The sequence below is a fragment of the Apus apus genome, chromosome 25 (assembly GCF_020740795.1).
Source record: "Apus apus isolate bApuApu2 chromosome 25, bApuApu2.pri.cur, whole genome shotgun sequence".
Lineage (NCBI taxonomy): Eukaryota > Metazoa > Chordata > Aves > Apodiformes > Apodidae > Apus > Apus apus.
In genome coordinates, this window is record NC_067306.1 from 1,600,202 (window position 1) to 1,624,173 (window position 23,972).

Genomic DNA, 23,972 nt, shown 5'->3' on the forward strand with positions numbered 1-23,972 from the left:
CCGGCCACACAATCTCCCTTCCAGCTCCCCGCAGCAGCAGGGACGAAACAGGATCCCTCGCTGCCAAAAAGGGTTGTGCGCAGCCCCTCTCGCTCCCCCCGCCGCCTGCTCCCCCTTCCCCGAGCCCCCTCTTCTAATCTGCTGGTCACCAGCAATTGGATCATTAAAAGTAGATTGGGCAGGGGAAGGAGGGAGAGAAGAGCTGGGAAGAGCCGAGCGGGTTTTGCTGCTCCCTCCTTCTTTCCCAGGCTCTCTGAACTCCCTCAGCCGGAGGAGGAGGAGGAGGAGGAGGAGGCCTGGCTCTGGGCTGCAGCCATGGCAGCAGCAGTGAGGAGGAAGGCAGCAGGGGCAGAGGGACGCTGAGCCCCTGCCTGCCCTCCTGCCTGCCCCCCTGCCTGCCCCCCTGCCTGCCCCCCTGCCTGCCCCGGGGATTTTGTGGTTTTGCCTCGAGACACAGAGAACACGAGAGGTTTTACACGAGGTCACAGGGCCCGGGCTGGGCTTTGAGTGCTCTCTGATTACTGCTGCACCCCCTGAGCTAATGGAAGGATTTGTTGTGGGTGGTGAAACACCCACATAACAAGAGGTCACAGAAAGCCGGGCAAGGATGCTGTGGAACAAAGCTACCCTAGCTAGGTGAGAGCAGACTGAGGTGCACTGCTCCTTCCCAAAAAAACATCTGCTGGGCTTGCAAGCAGCCACCTGCATCCCACTTGTGAAAAAAAAATTTCCCCTTTCCCCTTCGGTGCCCGTGTGGGCACGAAACTCCCAAGAGGCAAAACCTCTGTCACCAACTCAAATGCAAACACAAAGCCCCTCGCAGACCCACTGGGTTTAGATTTGAGCCCAGTACAACTTTTCCAGCGTGCTAAGTCTGCCAGGCCCGATCCCTGGCTCCTTTCCTCCACTGGCACCAGGTCTAGACAGACAGACAGGCAGGCAGACAGGCAGGCAAGGGCAGCAGGGAGGCAGGTCCTGCCGTGCATCTGCTCAGCCGCCGTGGGACCAGGGGCTCGTGCACTGCTCTGCCTGGTGCTAAAGGGATAAGGGGGGCAGGACAGTCCCTGTACCCCCAAAAAGTGCCCCTCTCATGGCTAGGGAAGCAGTTCAGGAGCTTAAGGTGTGTTATGATTGTAGAGAACTGGCTCCATACCCAGACCTGAGGAATAACTTTGCTTCAAGTGCCTGCCTCTCTTTCCTGTGTCACTGGGCAGGGACGTTCCCCTCATAACAACGTCCCACATCCAAATTAAAAGTCCCCTGATTTGGTTTATGGGTTCCAGGTGTTCACTAAGAACAACACTGGATGACAGTCTCCCTCCATGGGATATATGCCTAAAAAATGTGCTCCCGTCTGCTCCTGGTGTGACAAATTTCATTCCACGGAACATGGTAATTTTTTTCTCTGCATTTCAAGCAGACAGGCTAGGTGACAGAACATCTGTACTTCATTCAACCCCTCTGCGTCATCCAGCGTTTTCGTGGTATTTAGCTATTGTTTTCCTTCTTTCTTCTTTCTTTTTTTAAACAAACAAACCCTGCAAAGGCTCCCACAGGGTAGAGCACACACATTGCAATACCAGCCCAAATGAAAGAAATGGGGTTGGTTTTGCTAAGGCCTGGTATGTTCCGAGGAAAACCCAAAGCCTGGAGCTTTCCCAATTTCAGGACAGCACAGAAGGAAATGCTTGGGCTGGTCTCATTTGTGCCTGCAAGAGGCAGAGGACGCTGGCTCGCAGTCCCACATCACAATTGTCCCTTGTTTCCCAGAGAACAAGACTCTTCACAAATGCTGAACTGTTTTACAGCAGGGCTTAAGAGTCCAAATCCCAAGTCTCTGCTGTCTTACTGCAGCCACTGGGTTAAATCCTGCACCCCTCACTTAGTCATAAATTCAGCCAGAGCTTTCCACCATGAAACCTCAGTGAACAGCCACAGCCCTGCTCAGAAGCACTGAGCTCCATGAGCACCTGCAGCCTGGGGACTCACACATGCTTTGGTCTGCTGCTGAGCCACCAGCTCCCCTGCATCGCCTCCAGCTCCGGGAGGACGGGCCCAGCCGGCTGCACAGCTGGACAGGCTCAAGGAAAAGCTGTTCTGCTTCAGGTCAGCACAGCAGCACGCCCAGCTCCCTGGAACATGTGCAGTCAGATTATGCACTGCTAGTCACGTACTCCAAACCCATGTGGGAACTAATGGTTCAGCCCCCTCTTCACATACCCCTTCGAAGGGCCTGTGTTCCCTCACCACCTCACACCCAGTCCTTCCTCCCTGCACTTCACAACTGCTCCCAGACCTATAAACTACAGAACACCCCTGGGAGCCAGGAGTGCCTTCCTCGCCCTGCCCATCCCAGCTGCTTTGCACACCTCATACCCCTTTCCGTGCCGACTCCCCGTCTCCAAGTGGAAGGAGTTGATTTTGCCCTTGTGCTGAGTCCCTGCCAAGCGATCCCAGCCCTGGAAGGGGCCTCCATCAGATCTGCTGCTCACAAACCTGATGAGCCACCGGGAGGGGAAGAGTGGTGAGGAAGCAGCCAGACGGAGTCTCCGCACGTTTGTGAGGAGCCCAGGGGCTAACAATAGCAGCAACCACCACTGAGAAGCCTATAAATAAATCCAGATTCCTCTTGTTTTCACTCTCCCCCTGGCACTGACCCGCTTTCCACCCAAAGCTGGAGAAGCAGCACCTCCCCTGCTCCTACCTGCCAGGGACATGACTGTTCTCCCACCCCCTGCCACCAGAACCTGTGCAAACACAGAAACCCTCGCAGGGTCCCCAGCCTTGGCCTTGCACACTCTGTCAGCTATAATTACAGCTGAGCCCTCCAAAGCTGCCGTCAATCACCCCTCTCCTGCCCTCTCCCCCACCCCCTCTGCCTGCTTCTGGGCTAAAAATAGCACGTTCCAGTACAGCCCTTCACCTTGTGCCAAGCACTCGCTCCCTGTCCATGGCACAGATGCTCTTTTTCCCCCCCTGCCTCTCCTCGCAGCAGCTGAACACACAAGAGGAGTAAATCCTCCCCCTGCGCTCGTGCCCCGTCGGCAGCAGGAGATTTACAGGCTCGGTGGTGTTGGAAATGAGGTTTGCCTTGTTTGCCCATGGATCAGGTACAGGTTGGGCACCTTGCCCAAACACGTAATGGACACGGTGGGCAGCGTTTCAAACTGGATATTGCGGGATAACCTCTGTAAATAAAGAGGGAGATGGCTTCCCTGCCCGCAGCATTTATGGACTCTCTGCTGGGCGTGCCAGGAGGGTGTCAGGCAGGGTTAACTGATGGCCATGCTGCTTTTGGAAGCCTGGATGCCCTTGTCCCCTGGAGACCAGGCTGAGGTTCATCAGGCTTAGGCCACAGAAGCCACCGAGTGTCACTGGGCTGTTTCTGGATGTGTGGGTCACTGTGATTCAAAATCATTTACTCACTGTGAAGGTGCCTACTGCAACAAGCCAAAAAGGAAGTAAACAGCCAGACACCTCTGGCAAAACTTAACAGATTTGTGCTGCCATTTGGAGGGGTTTACACCAATTAGGTTTACACAACAAAGTCAATTCAGCTTCTGACTGCAGTGGAATACATCCAGAGGTCGCCTGGGAGAGATCTTTAGGTACAGATCCTTCCACGCTGGAACCTATGCCCCTGTCAGAGCCCAGGAGTCTGCTGGGATTCTGCCTTCCACCTTCACTGCTGCTTTTCCTTGAAATACAAGCATTGGTCACGTGAGGCAGCTGGTTAATGATGAACCCTGGTGTGCTGTTAACATGTCCTGTAACACCACAGCAGTTCTGATGAATACATCTTAACCAGCCGAGTTAAATAAATTACTATCGGACCAGTCAAATCTGGCATGTGATGTTCTTCTAAAAACTGTTTAACAAAGATAAACTATTTTCACAGGCAGACCCTGTGGCTAGTTAATCTGACTAAAAGTACTACCTAGTTTATACTAATTATTGTTCTTGCCTACTATTAACCTGCCAGCCACAACGCAATTACTAATCAGTATCTTTTTGTTCTTTAAAACTTGGACTATGGGATCCAAGGACAATGACCTCCAGTTTATGTTCCTGAGTTGCTGCATTCAAAACAACAGCCTAAACTACTTCCACACAGATCAACTCAGTAGCTGGAAACACCAGCACAGTGTCACCCTCAGAGTGAACCTGCCACAAGGTAGAAAGGGGAAAGCTGCACTTTTCACAGGCATGTTGTGCCAGGACCCTCTGGCATAATCTGAACACGCAAACTTGGCCTCACACTCCCCAGGGGTGAGCTGCTCCATTTACAAACACATTTCCAGAGGCCTGTTTAAAATCGCAGCCGCTGCTCAGATCGTTGCCTGTGAAACTCTCTGCACAGTCAGGGCTCACCTGAGGAGCCATTGCTGCCCTCTGCACACTCTTCCCCCTCCCATCCCCAACCCACAGGACTCTGCCTCTCTGGACAAACAGATGCTGCACAGATCTTACCTTCTTTGGCCTTTCGTGGTGGGACACGTGCTTCTCTTGAGCTGGGGATGTGGATCGACTCCTTCTTCCAGCAATGAAGGAGCTACCTCCAGAGTGACGTGAGGTCTTCTGAGGTGAGTAGGAGAGAGGAGGTGGAGAACAGGGGTGAAAAGAGAGGAAACAGTGTTATAGAGTCCAGCTTCCACTGTTATTGTGAGCAGTGCTACAGTAAATGGTTTGTCTACCACAGGCAGGACCGAATTCTGCTTGTACCAGGTGCCCAGCCTGGTTCCTAACCCCTAGGAGTGGTTTAACAAACAGCAGGTAGATCTGCTCCCCAGATCCTTGGCTCTTGGTGGCCCATGCACACTGCCACTTGGAAGAAGCAAGGCCCAGCTGCCAAGAGACCATTCTGTAAACAAGAGAAATGGCAGCAGCAACGTTGCTTAGACCAGCCTGTCCTCCTGAAGAGCATCTCCAGCTTTCAGTCCAGAGTGGGGTGTGTTCTGGGACTCAGGCACTGGCAGGAGTCCTGCTGTCTGTCTCAGCAGCAGGAAACTTGATCCAGAGCTGCCCTCCTGTTAGATCCTGAGGGTACCTGAAGGGCAGGGAAGGTGTCCTGCAGTTTGACTTTGAGGGGAAGCTCAAGACATCAGTCACTGTGTGCGACAGCTCTGATAAGCAGGAAGGAAAGTGGGAAAGGCCAGCAACAAAGGAGCCACTGAGACAAAGCTGGAGTGAGAGGATCAAGTTTCCTTTTTGCTGGAGGGGGGAGAGCAGGTGTCTACTCATTATGCAGAACAGGAAAAGGGTTCCTCTCTTTCCTCTTGGTGCTGTAATTAACAGGGGGAAGTTCTTTGCCCCAAATATCCCTCAGTGAAGGACTCCATGTCTCTCCTGGGCTGTGTCCTCAGGCAGAAGTTCTGGCTGGTCTGTGTTACACCCTCCAGCCCAGGGTGCCTGAGCCATACCCGACTCCCTGGAGCACCAAACATCACAGCAGCTCTCCCTCCTTGGGACTTAGCTTTCAGCCAGCCAGAGTGGGCCAGGGAAGCCAAAACAGATGGGAAGAATTCAGCCCCTGGTTTTGAAAATAGGTTTAAAGATGCTGTGGAAATGCAAAATATAAATTAATCTTTATTCCTCAGTGACCCTAAATGATTGAGAGGGGAAGCAGGCTGCAGACCTTGTCTGTGTGTTTGTGGCACTTCCTACTGCTCTGAGAACAGACACAATTTGGGATGAAGACAATGCCTTATATGTGACCAAGAAAAGCTCCATTGCAGGGATGAAGAAACTCACCATTTTATTGAAGTGGTATTTGCAGTAGCCACAATATTTGACATTGTCAACCTCCAGGACTTCCTCTTCACACAAGAGGCCTGCCATCTGGGCACTGAAATACATGCAATTAGGAGGCAGATAAAGCAAATTGTACAACCAGTCCCTACGTATCCCATCAAAGGGAAAAGAATAGCTCAGGACATCCAGGAAGGGTCTTGAGGTTTCCTGTTCTGCTTGGCAAATGGTGAACAAGGACGGGGGAAAACGTTCAGACTATTTTTAATTCATATGAAGACCTTCAAAACTATTCATACTTTTCTACCAGGTTGTCTTGTAATTTTTGTTTCTCTCAAGGAAGGCCTGGGAGACCAGTAACAATTCCAACAAAAGATGTATCATGAGCAAGGAATCCATGCAAAGCTGGGAATCTCCCTGCTCTGCTGAAGGGCAATGTTGTTTTCAGGCTGTGAGGGTACACGAGGATATCAGCCCTTAAAATCACATCATCTAGATGATACTCTTGCACGTGCTGTGCTGGAGAAGGAACATTCCTGGGTTGTGACTCATCTCTTCTCTTCTTGGATTCCACACAGTCTTAGGGAAATCCCCAGCCTTGTTCTCAGCAGGGAGGGCCAGTTGGTGAAACCTCAGCCTTCCTGGGGAAGTTCCCCTCACAGACTGAGCATGGACCAGACACTCCTTGCACAAAATAAACCCAGGGTGATTAGCCCAACTAATTTGGTGCAACCTCAAAGCACGGCAGGAAAACCAGTATCTGGGGCTACTCTTGGGGTGGTGCTGAGGGGAACTCACCAGGTGACGTGGAAAGCTTGTCGGCAGCCGTGCCGGTTGCAGGCCATGCAGGCTCCAGAGGCTGCTTTGCTCTCCCTGCCCTGCTCTTCACAGATGTAGCAGGTCTAAAATAAATACAAACAATGAAAAGTGCTCACTCCAAGAGGCAAAATGCTTCACTCTCACCGTTCACCGGGAGGAAAAGCCTTCCAGAACTCCTAGCTCTGTGTCCAGCCATCTCCCTCCTCTGACAACAGCTCTGGGTTATTTCTCAGTGGCAGGCACAAAACTCACACAGCTTCTTTTTCTCCCCAGATAACAACTTGATATGAAAAATGTGGAGTGAGCAACATGCAGCTCCAAGCTGGAGATTGCTCAGGTTGCAGGGAGTTGGGGAAGAGAGAAACAGAGGACCCAAAAGTCCTTTGCAAGAATGGGGATTTACTTTGTTAGTTATTTTTAAAGGAATCCAAGTACCTGGAAATGAAAATAAATCAGACAGGAGATGTGGCAGATTAAGACGGACCCCAGAGAGCCAAGGCAGGGCAAGTACTGCTGGGGCAGCAGGGGGAAGAGGTGGCCTTACCTTGTTGAAGCGGTCGTGGGGAACGTACTGCAGGACAATCGGCTCCATGGTGAGCACGTTGGCAAACTGCACCTCGGGGATGTACAAAGCACAGACAACGTGGGCCCACCCTGGGGGGCAAACAAAGATACAGAGAGGAGACTCACAGGGGGCAACCCAGAAGACTCTTAGGGCTGCAGGCAAGCATGGGAGGGAGAGAGTGTAGGAAGGGAGCCAGCCAAAGTTAGATGTTAGGTTTGAAATACTGCTTGTTGCAACCTGGGTTAGAAATCAGACCCTTCGTGGGTGAAATGCAGATGGATTCCACCTCCAGATTCAGGGGGTTCTTCAGGGAAATAAATGTACAACACTCGTCATTCTTAAAAGCACCCTGTGAGGACTTGAGACCCAGAGCTGAAGGCCTAACCAAGCCCAGGGAAAGCATCCGAGCAGTAAATGATGCTGATGGGACAGGTTTGACGTGTAGTCCCACGGCCCTGGAAACAAAGCTCCCTTTATTGGCTGTTATCAAAAGCTAAAGAAGGGTCTTTTTCATCCAGCCAAGTTAGATTAAAATCTAAATCCACCAAGACACTTCACAAATTAGATGTGTAAGTTGAAATTCCATCTGGTCAGGGCAGAATTAAGAAAGTCTGAAGGTCAGGAGCCTTTGGAGGCTGATCCATACTGGTATGGCTTCTGCACTGGAAGGGTTTAGCTAGAATTAGGATGGATTCACCAGGGCGTGTGGAACCAAACTCCATGATGACAGAATCACACAGCACTGTAAGCACTTGGGCTGTATTGTTCTGTACAGTGACGTGGTGGTAACACTTTTTGTGCCTGTCTACACAGCCCTGACCAAACCATGTAGTAACACGTTTGGAAGAAAATGTTATTACAAAACAATCCCCCAGCATGAAAGCTGTGCTATTGCACTAAGGCTCGGTGTGTGTCAAGTGGCAGGTGGATACAGAAACCTTTCTGAAAAATAAGGTTTCGAGAAAAATGAAGTTTGATCTATGCAGCCAGTAGCACCAATAGCTAGAAGCTCTGACAACTGAAATCAGACTTTACAGCATTTCACAGCACCAGAGGCTGAGAAGCATCAACGATGAGAAGATAAGCCCTGCAGAGAAAAACGTCTTTCCTGTGTCCTGATCCCCGCTCTCTGATGGGGACCCAAGGCTGAGGCTCTGTGAGCCTGAGCATCACGCTGCTGCTGTGCAGCAAGGAGCTCAGCAACTTCCACACGTCTGTAAACCATGCCAGATCATGGCCAGACCCCTGTGAGGTTCAACACCAGAAACAGAATGTTTCAGGGGCTGGGCTTCGATGCCAGCCAGATGCCAGGCAGGTTTCCCTCCCGGGAAAGGTCTTCTCACCACGGATGCTTCAGAATATGAAGTGTTGTAAGAAAAAAGCTGAGTGTTTTCATTCCTCTGGAGCCTCCAGGCTTCCCTGTCTGGTGACACAGGCTCAGAAATGGATTGTTTTGTGCTTGGGACAGTTGCTGAGTCCCCAGATGCTCCGCACAACACACCCAGCTCCACACAGAGGTACTCACCTCCGTTGTCGGTCCGTTTCAGGGCTCCATCTTTGTGGGGACACAGTTCACATCTCTTGAAATGAAGCAGAAACAACAAGTTTAATCTAACTCCCAGGGGCACGGGGCCAGAAAAGAGATGATTCATTTACAACATGGTTATGAAAGATAGGGCTGCTTTCAAAGAGAGGAAGTGGAAGAAGGGCTGAGAGCAGTTTGGGTATGAAAAGATACTCTGACACAGCTCGATCTTGTCCCGTCTGACGGGGACGTATTCAAAGCCTCAGCCCAAGAGCCACAGGGCAACAAGCAGACCTTGACTTTCACAGGGCTTTTTAAAGAAAAAAAAAAAGTTCTAGCCTTTGTGGTTGGAGAGTAAAACTGAAAACCATGACTCAGAGAGCAGAAGGAAAATAAAAAGAAGCCATTATCTGCCTTTGCCTCCTTCCTTCCTTTCTACTCTCTTACTCTTGCAATGTTTTTTCCAGTCTCATGAGGCGGTTTGTGACACTTTTGCCAGGAGGGCCTCGGAGCGGTGGGTGGGCACCCTGCTTCCCCCCAAACCCAGCCCCAGGGAGGGCACGAGGAGAGCGTTGGTGCTGGAGAGTCCCTGCTGCCCACAGGGGCAGAGGAAGCTGCCTCAGCGCTGCCGTGGCGGGTGGGAGGCCGCAGGCCCAGCGCCATGACAGCAACCCCACGGTCCCGTCTGTGCCCAGTCACTAACGGCTGCTTTTGGGGGCAAACCGCGAGGGGGAAGACACGCTGCCCCCTCCACTGGGCGCCAGCAGCCGCCGGCTGGTCGGACATGAGCCCCCTCGTGCCAGGCAGGGAGGCTGGCAAGGCCAGCGCTGGCACCAAACCCACCACGGGCCCTCCATGACGGGCAGGAACGAGCCTCGACCCCTCGCCACACACACCCCGTGAGGGGACAGGGAACGTCCAGCCAGGAAAGATGGAGAGAGCCACGGAAAGCCAGCACCACGGCCCTTGCTGCCATTGCTCGCCTCGCAGGGCCCTGCCCTCGATTTTCCTCTCTCCCTCATTAATTTGGGTCTCCATGTTGCCCGACCCGATCGCCCCGGGAGGGCTCTTCCCCCACCACGATGCTCTTCTGAGGGGAGCACGTTCCCAGCCCTGAGGGTTCCTCCCAAGCTGAGCTGCCCGAAAAGGGTCACCGCCTTCTCCTGGCATCACCCAGGGTAAGTTCTCTACCTGCTTTTTGTTTTGTTTTGACTTCTTTAAAAGGCCTGAAAACCTGCAAGGTGTGACCCTTTTCCTTCCCTCGTGGAAACGTCTGATTTGTGAAAAACAAGAACAACCAGAAAACAACCAGAAAAACGCCACGAAACGAAAAACTAACAAAAAAACAAGCAAACAAACAAAAACAACCCAAACCCCACCCTGTTTTTTTCTGTGAAAAAAATGTGCTTGGTCAGAAAGTTTTGAAATGAGGTGCCTGTTGGTGAAGCAAGACGGGCTGTGCAGCTGTGAGTGTGCCTGGTGCTCTCGCTTCGCTGCCATCGAGCCTAACGGGGCAGGTGCTCCACAACCCCAAAACACCAAGGTATCGAGCAAAAACCGGCCGTGGGCAAAAGCCTCTGCCACTGAGTAGTCCCCTGAGGACCTTCCACAAAGGTGGTTTTCCACGAGCAAGCTCAAGGTTCCCTCTGCTGAAGTTTTAACTCCCGAACAGACAGGCAGAATGAAGAGGTTTGCAGTGCTCTGGGCAGCAGGGAGGTCCAGCCTGATCCTCCAAAACGTTCATGGGAGTCAAGTCAAATGGGCACCTTTGGCAAGCCAAAATCCCTGTGATAATGCATAAATAAGGGATGAGGGGACAAAACCCAGTGTTGTCATCATCAGCCCATCTCCCTTTCCCTGCAACTTGGTTTGAAATCGGGCTGGGTGAGCACGGGAGGTGTTTCTCACTGCTCCTGGTTAGGTCCAGGCTGCCAGAGGGCTGCTCTCACAATGACTATGGAAAGCCTGGCAGAGCCAAGACAGAAAAAGAACTGGGTTAACCGAGACACTGTAGTAAGAAATTTGCACTTGAAAAGGCCCCTCCGCTCTCCCCTCCACCCCTCAGATCAAAGCAGCTCTCCCACCACGCGATTAGCAAAGCTCTGATTGTAACAAGAGGGGTTAACAGCTCCATCGGCCCCACACAAGACTTTTAATAGCCCTGCCTCCAAATGACAGCTAAAGCCTTCACATGATCCCTCACATGAGTGCCCTCTGGCCATTGCAGCTCACCGGGCTTCCTAGACAATTTGATTACAAAGTGGATGGGCTTTCAGTTGCTTACTGTAAGCACAATAGTCCACAGCATCCTTCGGGGACCTGAGCATCTGAGGAGGGGTTATGAGCAGGGATTAGTGCTACCTCTTCCTTTTATTCAACCTGCACAGGCCATGGCAGCCTCTGAGGTTTTTATTTCAACTCTGGGAAAAGAGCAGAGCTTGGTTGATGGGTAAGGTTGGATGTGGTGGCTGTGATGGGTAAGGTTAGAGCTCCTGACCCCCTGGGGCTTCTAACTCTGGGATCTACCACAAGGCTACTGCAGTTAGGGCTCCTGAGCTCTTTTCAAAGAAGGGATGGAATCCACCTCTCCAAAGGAGTGACACAGAAAGCAGGAGACCCATGTTTTATAAAACTCCCTCAGCGCAACATTCTTTGTGCCCCCGTATCTCATTTTCAAAGCATAAGTATCAATATTTAGCCAATAAATCATGTTTGTTATGGACAAAGCTTGTAAACTGCTTTAAGATTCTTCTGTGAAGGCAGATGTGGGAAGAAAAATATTGCTGTTTTTCAGAGGAGTTTGCCACACAGACATTATGAGAGAAACACAATTATCAATTCACCCTGCTGCTGCTGTCGGTGTATTTTGTTCTCAAATAGCAGCATCTCTCCTTCAAGATCCTCAAGGCAATGTCTGCAGGTTGATAATGCTGCTTTTACAGCCAGGGAAAGCCAGGCACAGTGAAACCCCAGGGCAGGGGAAGAGTCCAGCCTCGCTGGACCATGGAGCACAAACTCCAAGTGTCTCAGTAGCAGAGCCACGCACAGATCTCCTGACTCAATTCCCTTCCTCTGATCATGCTGCTCTCTACATCAAAGAACTAGATTCTCTTTAAGTATTTATCCATCTGCGTGTCTGTTGCTATGACTGCTGGTGTTTAACTGAAAAGGTGAGGGATTTAGATGGGAAATCATCCCCAGCTCTGCTGAGGAAGGAAGATTATCACTGTTCAGTTATGGGAGAGGCAGGGCTGAATGCCAGGGGACTGAATGGCAGGACTGAAGCCCACCACGCATTGCTGAACAGATTTTGCTGGGGGGAGTTAAACAAGGAGCCACCTGCAGGGATATTGTTTTCTGGGAGGCAGTTGGAAGAGTACAATGTGGAAGTGAAAAGCTACAGTCCTTGCAGTGAGCACAGGTGAGCAGGACTTGTGTGTACTTGTATCACCACAGCTTGCACTGAATTGTAGCTCAGGCTGAAGAGCTTCCTCCTGCCTGCATGGCTGGGAGAGCAGGGAAAGGAGATCCATGAAACCCAAATTCCTTTCTTTGCTATGGAACTACCTGCAGGATGTAAAACCACTCAAAGACACATTTGATCTTCTTTACTGCAGCTTTTATGCAGCTTTTCTTAAAAGCAGCATCTCACAATGGGTGAAGAGCTCAGGTCTGAAAGTCTGGTCTTGTTTACACTCCCAATTCCAGTGAGGAATGAGTGAATGCAATGGAGAAAGGATGGCACAGACACCTCGCTGCCCCATTTGCTCATCTTTGCCAAGTTCTTTGCCCATCTCTGCAACAGATGAAACTTCAGCACTGCAGCAAGAGAGTGCCCAGTGAGCTGGAGCACAGCTCCAGAGGTCGCCTACACTAGCTTCCCCAGCTGTGCACTTCAGAAAACATTTAGCTAAACCAGTTCAGAAGGCAGTGCAGGCAGGAATAGATGTTGTTTGTGCTGACCGAGGCTTTCTGTATTTAAAGAAAGCCAAAGTTTAACCTAAATCTGTGTTTAAGGAAGCAAGAGGAGGAAGCTCTCCTGGCTTTACTGTGTGGCAAAAGCAGCACCCGTGGCATAAGTAGTATGTTAAAGATCTACACCCCAGCACCTCAGCAGCTGGTTGGTGCAGCCCTATCTGATAAGGGCAGACATGGGAAGTTACTGCAGAGTAGTTGCTGTGCTATAAACTCACAGCCTCGTTTCCTGCACAAGTAACTTTGCCACAGACAGACCTCAGAGGCAGCCCTGGCCTGATTGTTTCCACTTTCCTGCCTCACCAGGAAAAGCCAGAAGTAATTAAGAACATTTGTAAAAATGTTCTAGACTGCTAAATTGTGGCTTAGAAGCCCTGGTCCAGCTTCCTGTCATTTTTTCTGCTGTTACAAACTCAGCAGACTTCAGGCAGGAGACTCTTGCTACGAGATGTGAGCGCCCATCCATCCTGTCAGTCAGTGTGACAACTGGCAGCACAGCAGCACCTCAGGTGATGCCAACTTCCCTCCTCTCCAAACCTTCCCAAGGAGTTGAACAGAAACAAAACACAGTAGGAAAACTACCTTTTAGAAGAATTCCATTTTTTTTTTTTTTAAGATTGAGGTCTCTAGGCTAAAAAAAATTGGCATCAATAACTCGCTTAAAAGCACCTCTGGCAGCATCTTCACTGCAAGGGCCAATAGCTCTGTATGAAATTGCCTGACACAATTATTCCTGTTGTATGAACCAGATGCAGGAGGTCACAGGCAGAGCTGTGATTACAATCCCAGGCTCTGTTGCTTTTGCCAGGGGACCACACCAGTTCCAGCAGAGCCATGGAGGGACGGAAGGAATGGATTCAGTGGAAGGACCACGGGCTCTGTACTCACCACCCGGGCGGCTCTCTCCTGAGATTCACATTTCCGACAGAACCAGGGGCCAGTGGGAACCTGGACAATTCCATAGCAAGCTGGAAGAAAAGCAAAGAGAGTTTATTAGACCATCTTTAACACAGCTGTTTAATTTCTGAGGTGTATATACAAGTTGCCCAGGGCTGTTCTTGGTCAGAGATGGGTGACAAAACCAACAATTACATCTACTCCTCATTTTATTCCCCTCTCTAGTTCCCATATCCAGCAACAGCAGCCAGACTTTGGAAAGAGGTCCAGTCTTGGACATTGATTCAAATTTTCAAATAAGCTCATGCCCAGTAGGAACAATTCCTTTGAAAATCTGGCCTAATGGGAATCAAGTGCTTCATAAACTGTGTCTAATTCTGGTCTAGCAAACACAACTGGAGCGATTTCTTACCCTTAACTTTTCAAGTGTCACTTGTGACCCAAATATAAACCCATGAACTGGCTGGCTATGACGTACCTTCACCATAATTAGGACTAAGGTTAAAATCTCAGCATCACGAAGGAAATCCTCTCAGTGAGAGTTCAGACAGACACCAAGAGAAACTCCCATTCATGCTGCACACCCTCGGGTGTCCCACCCAGCAGCAGCCTTGGCAGCATGCTTCCAAGATCATGGAATTCAAGCTTTTTAGGACTACTCCTGGGAACAGGTTCTGTGTTGATACAAGTCTCCAGCTGATAACCCAACAAAACTCTTGTTTGGTACCCAGCTATACCATGTGTCCCTCTTGCTTTCAACACCACCACTGGTGCTCTCAGGCTCTCCCTCTGCAAGCTGCAGCTCCCACTTAAAATTAGACCCCTTTTCTAACAGGGCAACTTTCCTCGAAGTCTGTTCCCCTTCTTTGGTGATCTCCTCCCTCTAACCATCCACGGATGGTCTGAGTCCCAAAGGAAGCATTTCTGACCCTGAAAGGGCTCTAAGCCACCACACAGGTGGGATTAAAGCAGCAGAGGCTGATAAATATGGTGGTGAGAAACAAGACTGTACATCTCAGATGAAGGTAGAGGAGTCTCCTAGGAAAGAACAAATTAGATCTTCCTTATTCCACCTTCAAATGTGGTTGGAATGGAATCCCAGTCACTCGGGACATTTGAAACTAGGTTGGACAAAGCATCTGAAAATATCCTCCTGGAAGCAATCCTGTGATGTTCCCTGGGGACTGGACCAGACCCGACCCACGATAGGTTCTCTCCATCTCCCCAGGGTCTATTATTCCACAGCAGCCAGGAAAACCAGCGAGATTTTGGAGTTAAACCCAAAGAGCTGCCTGCAAGATGAGCCAAGGCACACACGTAAGAAAATAGAAAGTACATGAAAGCAATGCCAGAGGAGCCTGCCCTGGGTCCATCTTTAGCAGTGGGCTTAGGGCCAAAAGCAAGCACTCAGCTGGAGCCAGCATGAGCTTCTGTGCCTGCTGCTTCAGAAGGGAAGAAAACAAGGAAGAAAACAAGGAAGACTGCACAACATAAGTCAGGCAGAGCTGAAAATACCATTTGTAAATGTTCTTAACTACTTAGAGTCTTCACTTCCAACCAGGCATTTTTGTTAACATTTTTCATTTTTTTTTTCCTGGAAAGATAAGATTTCTAACCACAGTCACACAAACTGTACTGATATTTTTAACAATCAGCCCTAATGTGCAGCTGTAACATAAGCTTAAAAAATAATAATAATAAAAAAAAGATACAGGTTTTTTATTTAACTGCACCATCATTTCAAAAGCTAACTCTGGTTTTGCGGATATTCAGGCAGTACAAAGAGATACCAAAGCCAGTGTGAGACTGCACGGAATGAGATGAGATGACCCAGATGATCCCCTCCAGCGGTTTGTTTCTATTTAAGAAATAAAAGCCTACCAAAACACCACATGGCTGCTGGGTTTACAAGCAGGCTTTAAGAAGAGGGTTGAAGAGCATCCACTACACATTGCTACACTGCTTCTGAATTACTGTGTCCTGAAGGACTCTTACAAGACCTAAATAGACAGCTGCATTTCCCAAACCCACGAGGTGCCCTCTCTGAGGCTCTTCCAACAGGTTCCAACCTTACCACAACACTGTGCTCCCACTTCCCCAACACATCCGGCCTCCCTACTAGAAACTCCCTAGAAACAGGCACCCTAAAAGAATAAAAACGTTGCACACTTGAAACTGTTCTTGCCCATTTGAAACCATTCTTGCCAGCAAACAAAAGTGCTTGTATCAATCTTGGCAGTGGGAGCAAAGGTGTCAATGCTCTTCTCTCCCTCCAAGAAAAAGAGAGCGATGAAGAAACGTGTTCTCTAGCAGGTGGTTTGATAAATAATGGGAAGAATGGAAGATTACACACAATTAAAATAGAAAGAAGTGTCCTTCCAGAGAGACCCTTGTCCTGCTGCTTCACTCAGAGCCACCCTGGAGAGGCTGCTTGATGGCAGGAGACATCCCAGCATCACTTCTGAATGAAGAGAAATCCCCGCCAGCTTCGCTTCCTCATTTTAACTCCCCCCCCCTCAGTCACCTGGTTGTAAGTGACTTCCTAAAGCCCTGAGCACGGATCCACCGAGGGGAGGAACAGCAAAAAGAAAAGCCAACAACCTCCAGACCCAGAGCCCTGTGCCTGACAGGGCAGAGCAGGACATGTTCGCAGCTGGAGCGAGCACCGAGACACCCAGAGCAGGGACTGTGCAGGGAGAGGCTGGAGATGAGCTGGTAGATGGAGAGGGTAATAATAGATGGAATAACAGACATGCCAGATGAGACCAGAAACCTTCGTGTTATTCAAAACAAACCAACCAGGATAATCACCGTGCCTTTCCGCGGGATTTGAAGGAAAGCAAATACATGGTTTTAATTTTTTTTAATTTTTTTTTTCTTGTAGTTGTTGTTCAGAGACCCGAGGACAAACTTTGCAGCCCGGTACCGTGTGCGAGGGGCGTGCTCCGAGTCATTTAAAATGCAAATATCCCCTATCTCTTGGGAGGAGAGGGCTGCCTTCCTCCCTGCCCTTGGAGGAGGCAGCTCCGGGCCCCGCCGCCCCCCCGGGGGGGGGGGTTACCCGGGGCCATGTGCGGCAACGGGGCCGAGACGAGGGCACCGGACCCCCCGGGGGCGGCTGCGGCGCTGCCCCCCTCCCGGTGCGGGGTTCACCAACCCGCCCTTCCCGGGCCACCGGGGCGGGAGGACCCGGCTCCACCACCCCCGGCGACCCTCCCGGTAGGAAACCCCCCCGGCTCCCGGTAACGTCCTCCCCGCCCCGAGCCCCGGAGCTGCGTGACCCCCCCCCTCCCCCCGGGGGGCCGTAGCTACCGGCCAACTCCGCTTCCCCCCCTCGCTCCCGGCACACCGCGTTCCCCCCCCACACCCCGGCGGCTCCTCCACCGAGCCAGGCCAGCGGCGACACCGTTATTTTGAACAATAGGAATAAAACAAAGCTCCCCCCACCCCTCGCCGCTCCCGCACCCCCACCCCGGCCTCCCCGGGGCGGCCGGCGGAGAAGGAGGAGGAGGAGGAGGAGGAGGAGGAGGCGGTGGCGACGACGACAGCGGCGACTCCCGGGCCCGGAGCTGCCCCGGTGCTGGCGGGGGGGCCCGTCCCGGTGCCTTACCTTGGTGCACCGCCACATTGCAGCCGTGCCCGTCGCAGTACACCAGCGGGTTCTCCGCCCAGCCCCGCTCATCAGAACAGACACAGCAGCCTCCCACCATCTCCTTCATACTTCCATGAGGGTTTCCTTTCCCCCCCCCCCCCCCCCCCGCCTCCCTCTACGCACACACTCCTCCTCCTCTTCCCTCCTCCTCCTCCGCGCTCCCCCCTCCCCGCTCCCCGCCTGCCTTTCACACGGCAGCCCCGGGAGGGGCGCGGGGTGCCCGACCCCCCGTGGCTGCGGAGCCGGGCGGGGCTCGGGGGGTGGGTGTGGGGGACACACGGGGGCTGGGGGGCGGTGGCGATGAGCAGGGACACACACACAAACACACACAACCCCCCCGCCCGGACAATCATGGCTGCTCCTGTGCAATCTGCGGGTCGGGCTTTGCCGCCTGGCGGGCTCGGGCGCGTTTCTCTTGCGGGCCTCGGTGCGTGTGAGATGAATTTATTTTTAACCCCCCTTCCGGCCGCTTTATGTCGCTGCTTTCTTTATGTTTGGGTGGTTTGGTTTGGTGGTTTTGTTGTTTTTTCCTGTCCTTCTCCCCCTCCTTCCTCCCCCCCTCTCCCCTGCTCCCCACCTCCCCGCTCTCCCGAGCAAACCGAGCAGGAATCCGAGTGTGCACCCGTGTGTGCAAACCGCTGGATGCCTGCCCGAGCCAGTCAACACGGATCGCTCCGGAGTGATGAGTTGGGACCGTTCCGTAAATCCCATTATCTCTGCAATTCCTCTCTGACAGATCGGGGCTCCGCGAGCGCCACCGCCCGTCCTGCTCCCGAGCCTCCTTCGGGAGGAGTTTTTAACCCCTTGGCACCTGTTCTGTTACCTTGGCATGGGAGGAGGAAAATGCCCTCTTGGAGATTTATGCCCAGCAGGACGAGAGTCAGAAATCAGCTGGAAACCAGTAAAAGACCAGTAAAAGGTCCCCTGAGCCCACCCCGTGTCACGAGCACCTTGCTATGATCATGAGAAACAGCCCTTGCCTTGGACACCTCATCTGGAACAGACAGAAAGGAGGAAAAGCCAAGCACAAAGCACAGAAATCCTTCCATCTTAGACAAGAGGCCTAGGAGGAGCCCAAAAAGCCGTGTAAGGTGTTCCTGCAGCTCCAGCTGCACCTGAAACCACCCGCAGCAGCTCCGAGGGAGCAGAGCCCTGATACGATCCCTTGTGGGATCCTCACCCAGCCACTGCCCTGTCCTCAGAAAAAAAGGGAAGTGCCTGATGCCAGCTCAGGCAAAGGAACAGTAGAAAACGTTGAATATTTCTTTTTGCCTTCATTGGTGAAGATAAAAATTGTCCTCTTAAGCTGCTGTGCTGTCACAGCAGGGCTGTTGGTGGGGCTGAGGGAGAAGTGGTCCACAGGAACTTCAACCAAATGGTGCAAAATGATTTGCAGAGCACTGCACTTTTCAGTTCTGTTCCTGTACATCCTTGGCATATAAACAAACAAATAAACAAATAAATAAATGCTGTAAATCAGATCAAAAGGCAAGGCTGGTGGATCTTGCTTGGGAATGTCTGGGGTCCATGGACATCATTTTTTCCCTCTTCTCTGCGAGTGCTGAAGAGAGATGGTTGAGGTAGTGAAGGAAAACATCAAGAAGAGAAAAATAAATCAGCAGCTGTTCTCTCTGCTTCCAGAGCAGGCACTTAAAACTGTTTGTGGATGCTGGCATGTGCGTGAACAACCAGGAGGTTGGAACTTTCCTGCTTCAAAGCCATCAAAGTCCCTGCAGAAAGGTGCCCTCTCTGAACACAGCCTCAGCAGGGCTGTTTTCCTGCCTGCAGACACATCCCTGCAGTGACTCCACGGGAACTATCCCTGCTTTACCCCAGCCTGGATAAGACCAGAGGCAGCTCCATGTCCCTTAGACTGGCCACCCTCTTCTTCCTCAAAGTGCTCCCTTTGCCACAAGTAGCCTTGAAAAGCTTGGCGTGTCCCATCGTACAGTTGCTTGGAGTAGAACCTTCTCAGCAGAGAGGAAACCCGTCCCAGCAGCCCCCAGCATCACCAGTTTGGCATTCTTTATGTTGCACCTGTTCAAGCGTTACATCAAGGGGCTGGAAGGCAGACGGCTCCCTGAGACGCCGCCTGCTGGGTCGCTGTCTTCCTTTTATTACATTCCTTTGAGAGCCACAGGGGCAGACAATACGGTCACCACATTGCTGGAAATTCACTCAGCCTTAGCTCACTTTTCTAGGAGGGTTTCCCCTCCTCTCCCCCTTTCTTTTTTTGTTCTTCTTTTATCTATTGTGTTATGAACTTGTTTAAAAGAAAAGGGGGGGAAAAAAATCTGGCTGGTTGCCTTTGTAACCTGGAGGAGATCCTTCTGGTTTAAGATTGTCTCAGACTAGAGGACAAAATGCTAAACATCCACCGTCCCCTGACGGCCTTGGTTCCAGTTGGCCATGCCTGCAGACACTTGGACTTGAGCTGCAAATTTGCCTTTAGGGGATTAAGTTCCAATTTACATAACTGATCCCTGCAGTGAGGAAAGGCCAGAGAGGAAAGGGCAAGGAAGGCAGTTTCTTAAGAAAAATTGGGGTTGGGGGGAAAGTTACAACTGAGACGTGGAGATACTCAATTTATATTGTTCACTAGTTCTTTTATCAGTGTTTTTCAAATGTGGCCATATGTAGGGAGCAGGCAGAACTAAAGTGGTATGTAAGGACTCATGGGAACCACTATCCTGGTGTATCTTGGCCATAACTGCAGAGCTAAGTTGCAGAAGTTGTTGCTAAACTTAGTAATTTGCTATTATATCTAGAAAATTGTGGATAAGGGAACTGGCTCCTGCACAGGCTCATCCCTGCTCAGCAGAGCTGTTGGTCTTATCTCTGCAGAGTCTTTGCTACAGATGATATTTCCTTTTGGGGGGGATCCTTTGCATTTACTTAATTAGTATTTTAAAATAACATCATTTAGTTATCATCTAAGTGCCTGACAATTAAATTCTTGAGTTATAATAAATAAAATATTTTTACTGAGGTGTAAGGCCATATCACTGCATTTTCCAGCTTATTCATACTTCAGCTATTTTCTTTATAAAAGACACACATCCTATGTTGAATAATAGAACAACATCAGCAACAAAAGCAAGAAAAATTATCTTTCTTATGATGACTCCACGTGCTCTTAGGAAATGTGAAGTCTAATCTGTATTAGAGAGGAGCTTCTGGCCTGGCTTGGCACAAAGGCTTGATGTGAGGAAGCCCGGGGATGGACACACTGAATGGCTTGCAGTGATAGCTTGCCTCTCTGTGCAGTATCCCAGACTTTTCCAACAGCTTCTCCTGGGAATGAAGACTTTTCCTTCCTTCATTTATGGGGAAACTGTCACTTGAGATTATCATGAGTAAGGACTGTCATTTTTCTGGGCCCAAGGAGGGGTAAAACTTGCCTATTTGTGTACAGGCAAATCTGCACCCCTGTTTAACAAACCTCTTTGCTCCATCAGATTATATCTGATTCCTCCTGGGCAGGTTGGAAGAAGAGGGAATTGCACGGATAAGTGCAGTAATCCTCACTAGGAGCCAAATTCCTTCAAGTTGCTTGCGAGAACTGCTACTTAAAAGTATAAACCTCTCAGCTGGAGCTGTGGGATCAGTTCCACAGGCTGCAGCAGCAGAGCCTGATCCTCTGTTAGCAGCAGCCACCAGGGAGAACATGGCGTCATCAGAGAACTCCCCAAACTGTCTCTCTTTTAGGAAGTTGTTTCCTCATTTTAAACCAGACTTCTCACTGATGTACAGATGCTGAGCTCCTTCATCTCTCTGTAAATACTTACTAGCACAGCAAGAAGACCACACACATTATTCATACACATCATTTAACAAAATAGTTTAGTTCTGCTTTCTTTACAGCTTCACCTGTGAGGTTTTTTTCTCTGTATCCTTGTTTTATGGCTACCAGGGATGGGGCAGCCACAGCTTCCCTGGGCAACCTGGGTCAGTGTCTCACCACCCTCACAGGGAAGAATTTCTTCCTGATGTCCGACCTAAATCTCTCTCTTCCAGTTTTAGTCCATCCCCCCTCATCCCATCCCTCCCTGCCCTTGTCCCAAGCCCCTCCCCAGCTTTCCTGGAGCCCCTTCAGGCACTGGAAGCTGCTCTAAGGTCTCCCTGGAGCCTTCTCTTCTCCAGGCTGAACACCCCAACTCTCCCAGCCTGGCTCCAGAGCAGAGGTGCTCCAGCCCTCTTGTCATCTCCATGGCCATTCTCTGGACCCTCTCCAACAGCTCCGTGTCTCTCCTGTGCTGAGGCCTCCAGAGCTGGACACAACACTCCAGGCACAGCCTCACCAGAGCAGAGGGGCAGAATCACCTCTGTGGCCCTGCTGGCTGTATTGCTGCTAACCTGGGTTTTGCTGCTTTTGTGGTGGCTTTATAAAGGATAGAAACTTTTCCCTTTCTCTCCACTAGACATTTATTTTATTATCTAGCAATAAAACACCCATGTTCTCAGGCTGGGAGGGACGAGGGGTCAACATCTTGATATTTCCCTACACATAGACAGGGAAATCTCAACTGCAACCCACCAGCTCTGTGGTGCACGGTTTCCTCCAGTACCCAGGGCCTCTCCACTCTCTTTTCCCATCTTTAGACAAGGAGAAATCCCCCAGAGGTCTGCCAAGGCTTCTGGGACCCTGCAGGACCGCAAGCTGGGAGCGTGGGCTGCCACCTGCAAAGGCAAAGTCTCTGTTTAAACAGGAGCTTCGGCCGCCTCCGCGTGTCGTTCCCAAGGGAGAGAAAGTGAGACCTTTGCCCCTGCTCTTCATTAACCCCACCTACCCAAACCCCCCCACGCTTTTCCTCCCTTTTCTGCCCCGCTCTTATCCTCACAAAGAGCGTTTCGTTGAGGTAGCTTTCCTCAAGAATTGGCTCCGTTTAGCGAGGGGATTTGTGAAAGGAGAAGCAGCACCGGGCTTTCCGATGGGATGGATGAATCAGCCCCTGCGGTTCATCAGACTCCTCACTTAGTGCTCGCTCCCCTGGGGGCTAAACGCTGCCTTTCTAATGTACAAACACCCACAGAAAGATTCAGAGAATAAAGAAAGCCAAGAGCTGAACACACACAAACCCCTCCCGCCCCAGCTCTGCTTCGTCAGTAACTTTCTGGCCTTGGACAAGTCACTTCCTCCCTTTGTGCCTCATTTTCCCTCTTTGTCTGAGCAATTCCCTGCTGCAGGAGCACTTTGGGGTTGTTTGTCTGAAAAAGCACTGTATAAGTGCAAGTTATTATTCATTAAACAATGTAATTAAGGACTTTGAAAGGAAACAATGATGTCATCAACAACTTGGAGAGGAACTAGTGCCATTAATTACTTATAAAGGAAAAAAAGCAGCAACAGAAATGTATTCTATGCCTTGTTTTTTTTCCTTTAGCAGCTTAAATCAAACAAGTCAGTGAATCATATTTGTCTTCATGGTTGTGATGCATCCAAAACAGTAAAATTGGTTGATACAGGAAGTCATTGTCCAGGAAGGTCACACATTTGCATTTGGTACTAAATTATTCTCTGATGAGCAGATATATTTTGAAGAGTTTGTTCAAATTGCTCTGTCTCTTCTTCCAAAAAGCCCAAACTCCCACATTTTTGTAACACACCCATATTTATGATCCCTTCCCAGCCCACTCACCTCTCCCACTGGGATAAGGGGGATCCCTATGGGTGTTTTAAAGGGGTTTAGCTGTTTTATTTTCTTTCTCTTCTTCCTGCAAAAGCCAGAGTGTGCTACAGACCACGTAGTTGAGGAATGTCTCTAAAACAAGTCCAGCTTAACAAACCTAATGGGATAGCCACAAAATCACATAAACATTGCTTTGGAAGGAACTTCAAGAGACCAATTAGGGTAATTCCCCACGGGGAGGCAGAACCAAGGACTTCTTAGTGTCATATTATTACTTTTTATTATTATTATTTACATTAGGCGGTGAAAGTACGGAACAACTACCAGAGACAGAAGTGATGTGGTCTGTGTCCAGAAACCAAGAGTACTTTGAAGGGGCCTGTACTTAGGCTTTCAAGTTCATTCTAAGGAACCTAAACAGATGCTCAGGCTTGAAACCCCAAACAAGCTTTGGAGCTGCTCCCATCCCTCCATTTGCCCAAACCTCTGCTGCCTGGTGGAGCAGGGCTAAGGCTTTGAAGAGCATATAAACTCTCCCAGGGTGCTTTGGCATGGCAGAGCATTTAGTACTTCATGGATTCAGGCCCTGAGTCTTCAGCCTAGGTCCTGATGTGAAAGGGGGGATTAATAATCACAAACAGCTTTGGTTTAATGGGAGTTAGGCACCTGTTTCCCTTTGTGCCTTGGGACATTTTCCCTCACATTCCTGCGTTTTTAGCGCCTTTAAAGAAATACTTGGCAGTCATTGAAGCTTTGCCTATACCCACCGGTTGCTCTCGTTTAATTGGTTTACAAACCAGCTTAATTAAACACTCTGTTTTGACATCCTTGTATTGGTTTGGAGCATTGCATCAGCTTCACTTGCAATTGTGCGTTCGGCTCTTGGCTGCCCTGTCGGAAACTGCCTTTAAGACAGGAAACCTGAGGTAAAAGCCTGAAGGTAACAGCCCTGCAGCGACTGCACAAAACCGAGTCGTTGTTCCAGGCCAAAGTTGTCTGCCCAGGGCTAAAAATACCCAGAGCTGGTCGGGCCCCATGGCATGGGCATGTGGGGCAGCAAGTGGGTGAAGACCACCAGCCCTGGCTGCCCCCTGCCAAGCTGGCAGTGCTGCCAAACCTGCACAGGGTTAAGCTTTCTCTTCCTTTCCTCCCAAATTACCT

The 23,972-nt window shown here is 50.5% G+C and overlaps 1 protein-coding gene and 1 long non-coding RNA gene across 3 annotated transcripts in view; one reads left to right on the top strand and one right to left on the bottom strand.

Moving 5' to 3' along the window:
* MLLT6 (MLLT6, PHD finger containing) overlaps positions 1 to 17,267 on the bottom strand; it is a 41,949-nt gene extending 24,682 nt beyond the window's left edge. Inside the window, exons 1-7 of one of the 2 annotated variants that reach the window (XM_051640299.1) lie at positions 17,140 to 17,267; positions 13,521 to 13,600; positions 8,658 to 8,712; positions 7,112 to 7,221; positions 6,547 to 6,650; positions 5,752 to 5,845; positions 4,471 to 4,575 (exon numbers count right to left, since the gene is read on the bottom strand). In XM_051640299.1, coding sequence (XP_051496259.1) covers positions 4,471 to 4,575; positions 5,752 to 5,845; positions 6,547 to 6,650; positions 7,112 to 7,221; positions 8,658 to 8,712; positions 13,521 to 13,600; positions 17,140 to 17,248 — 657 coding nt within the window. In that variant the 5' untranslated portion in view covers positions 17,249 to 17,267. Of the gene's footprint in view, positions 1 to 4,470; positions 4,579 to 5,751; positions 5,846 to 6,546; positions 6,651 to 7,111; positions 7,222 to 8,657; positions 8,713 to 13,520; positions 13,601 to 17,139 lie in introns of both variants that reach the window. The other variant, XM_051640298.1, reaches the window with a different exon arrangement.
* A 237-nt stretch (positions 17,268 to 17,504) lies between these two features.
* On the top strand, positions 17,505 to 20,169 carry LOC127394503 (uncharacterized). The gene is made up of 2 exons (XR_007891641.1): positions 17,505 to 17,608; positions 17,918 to 20,169. It is a non-coding gene; the product is annotated as an uncharacterized LOC127394503 (long non-coding RNA).
* The last annotated feature ends 3,803 nt before the right edge of the window (positions 20,170 to 23,972 follow it).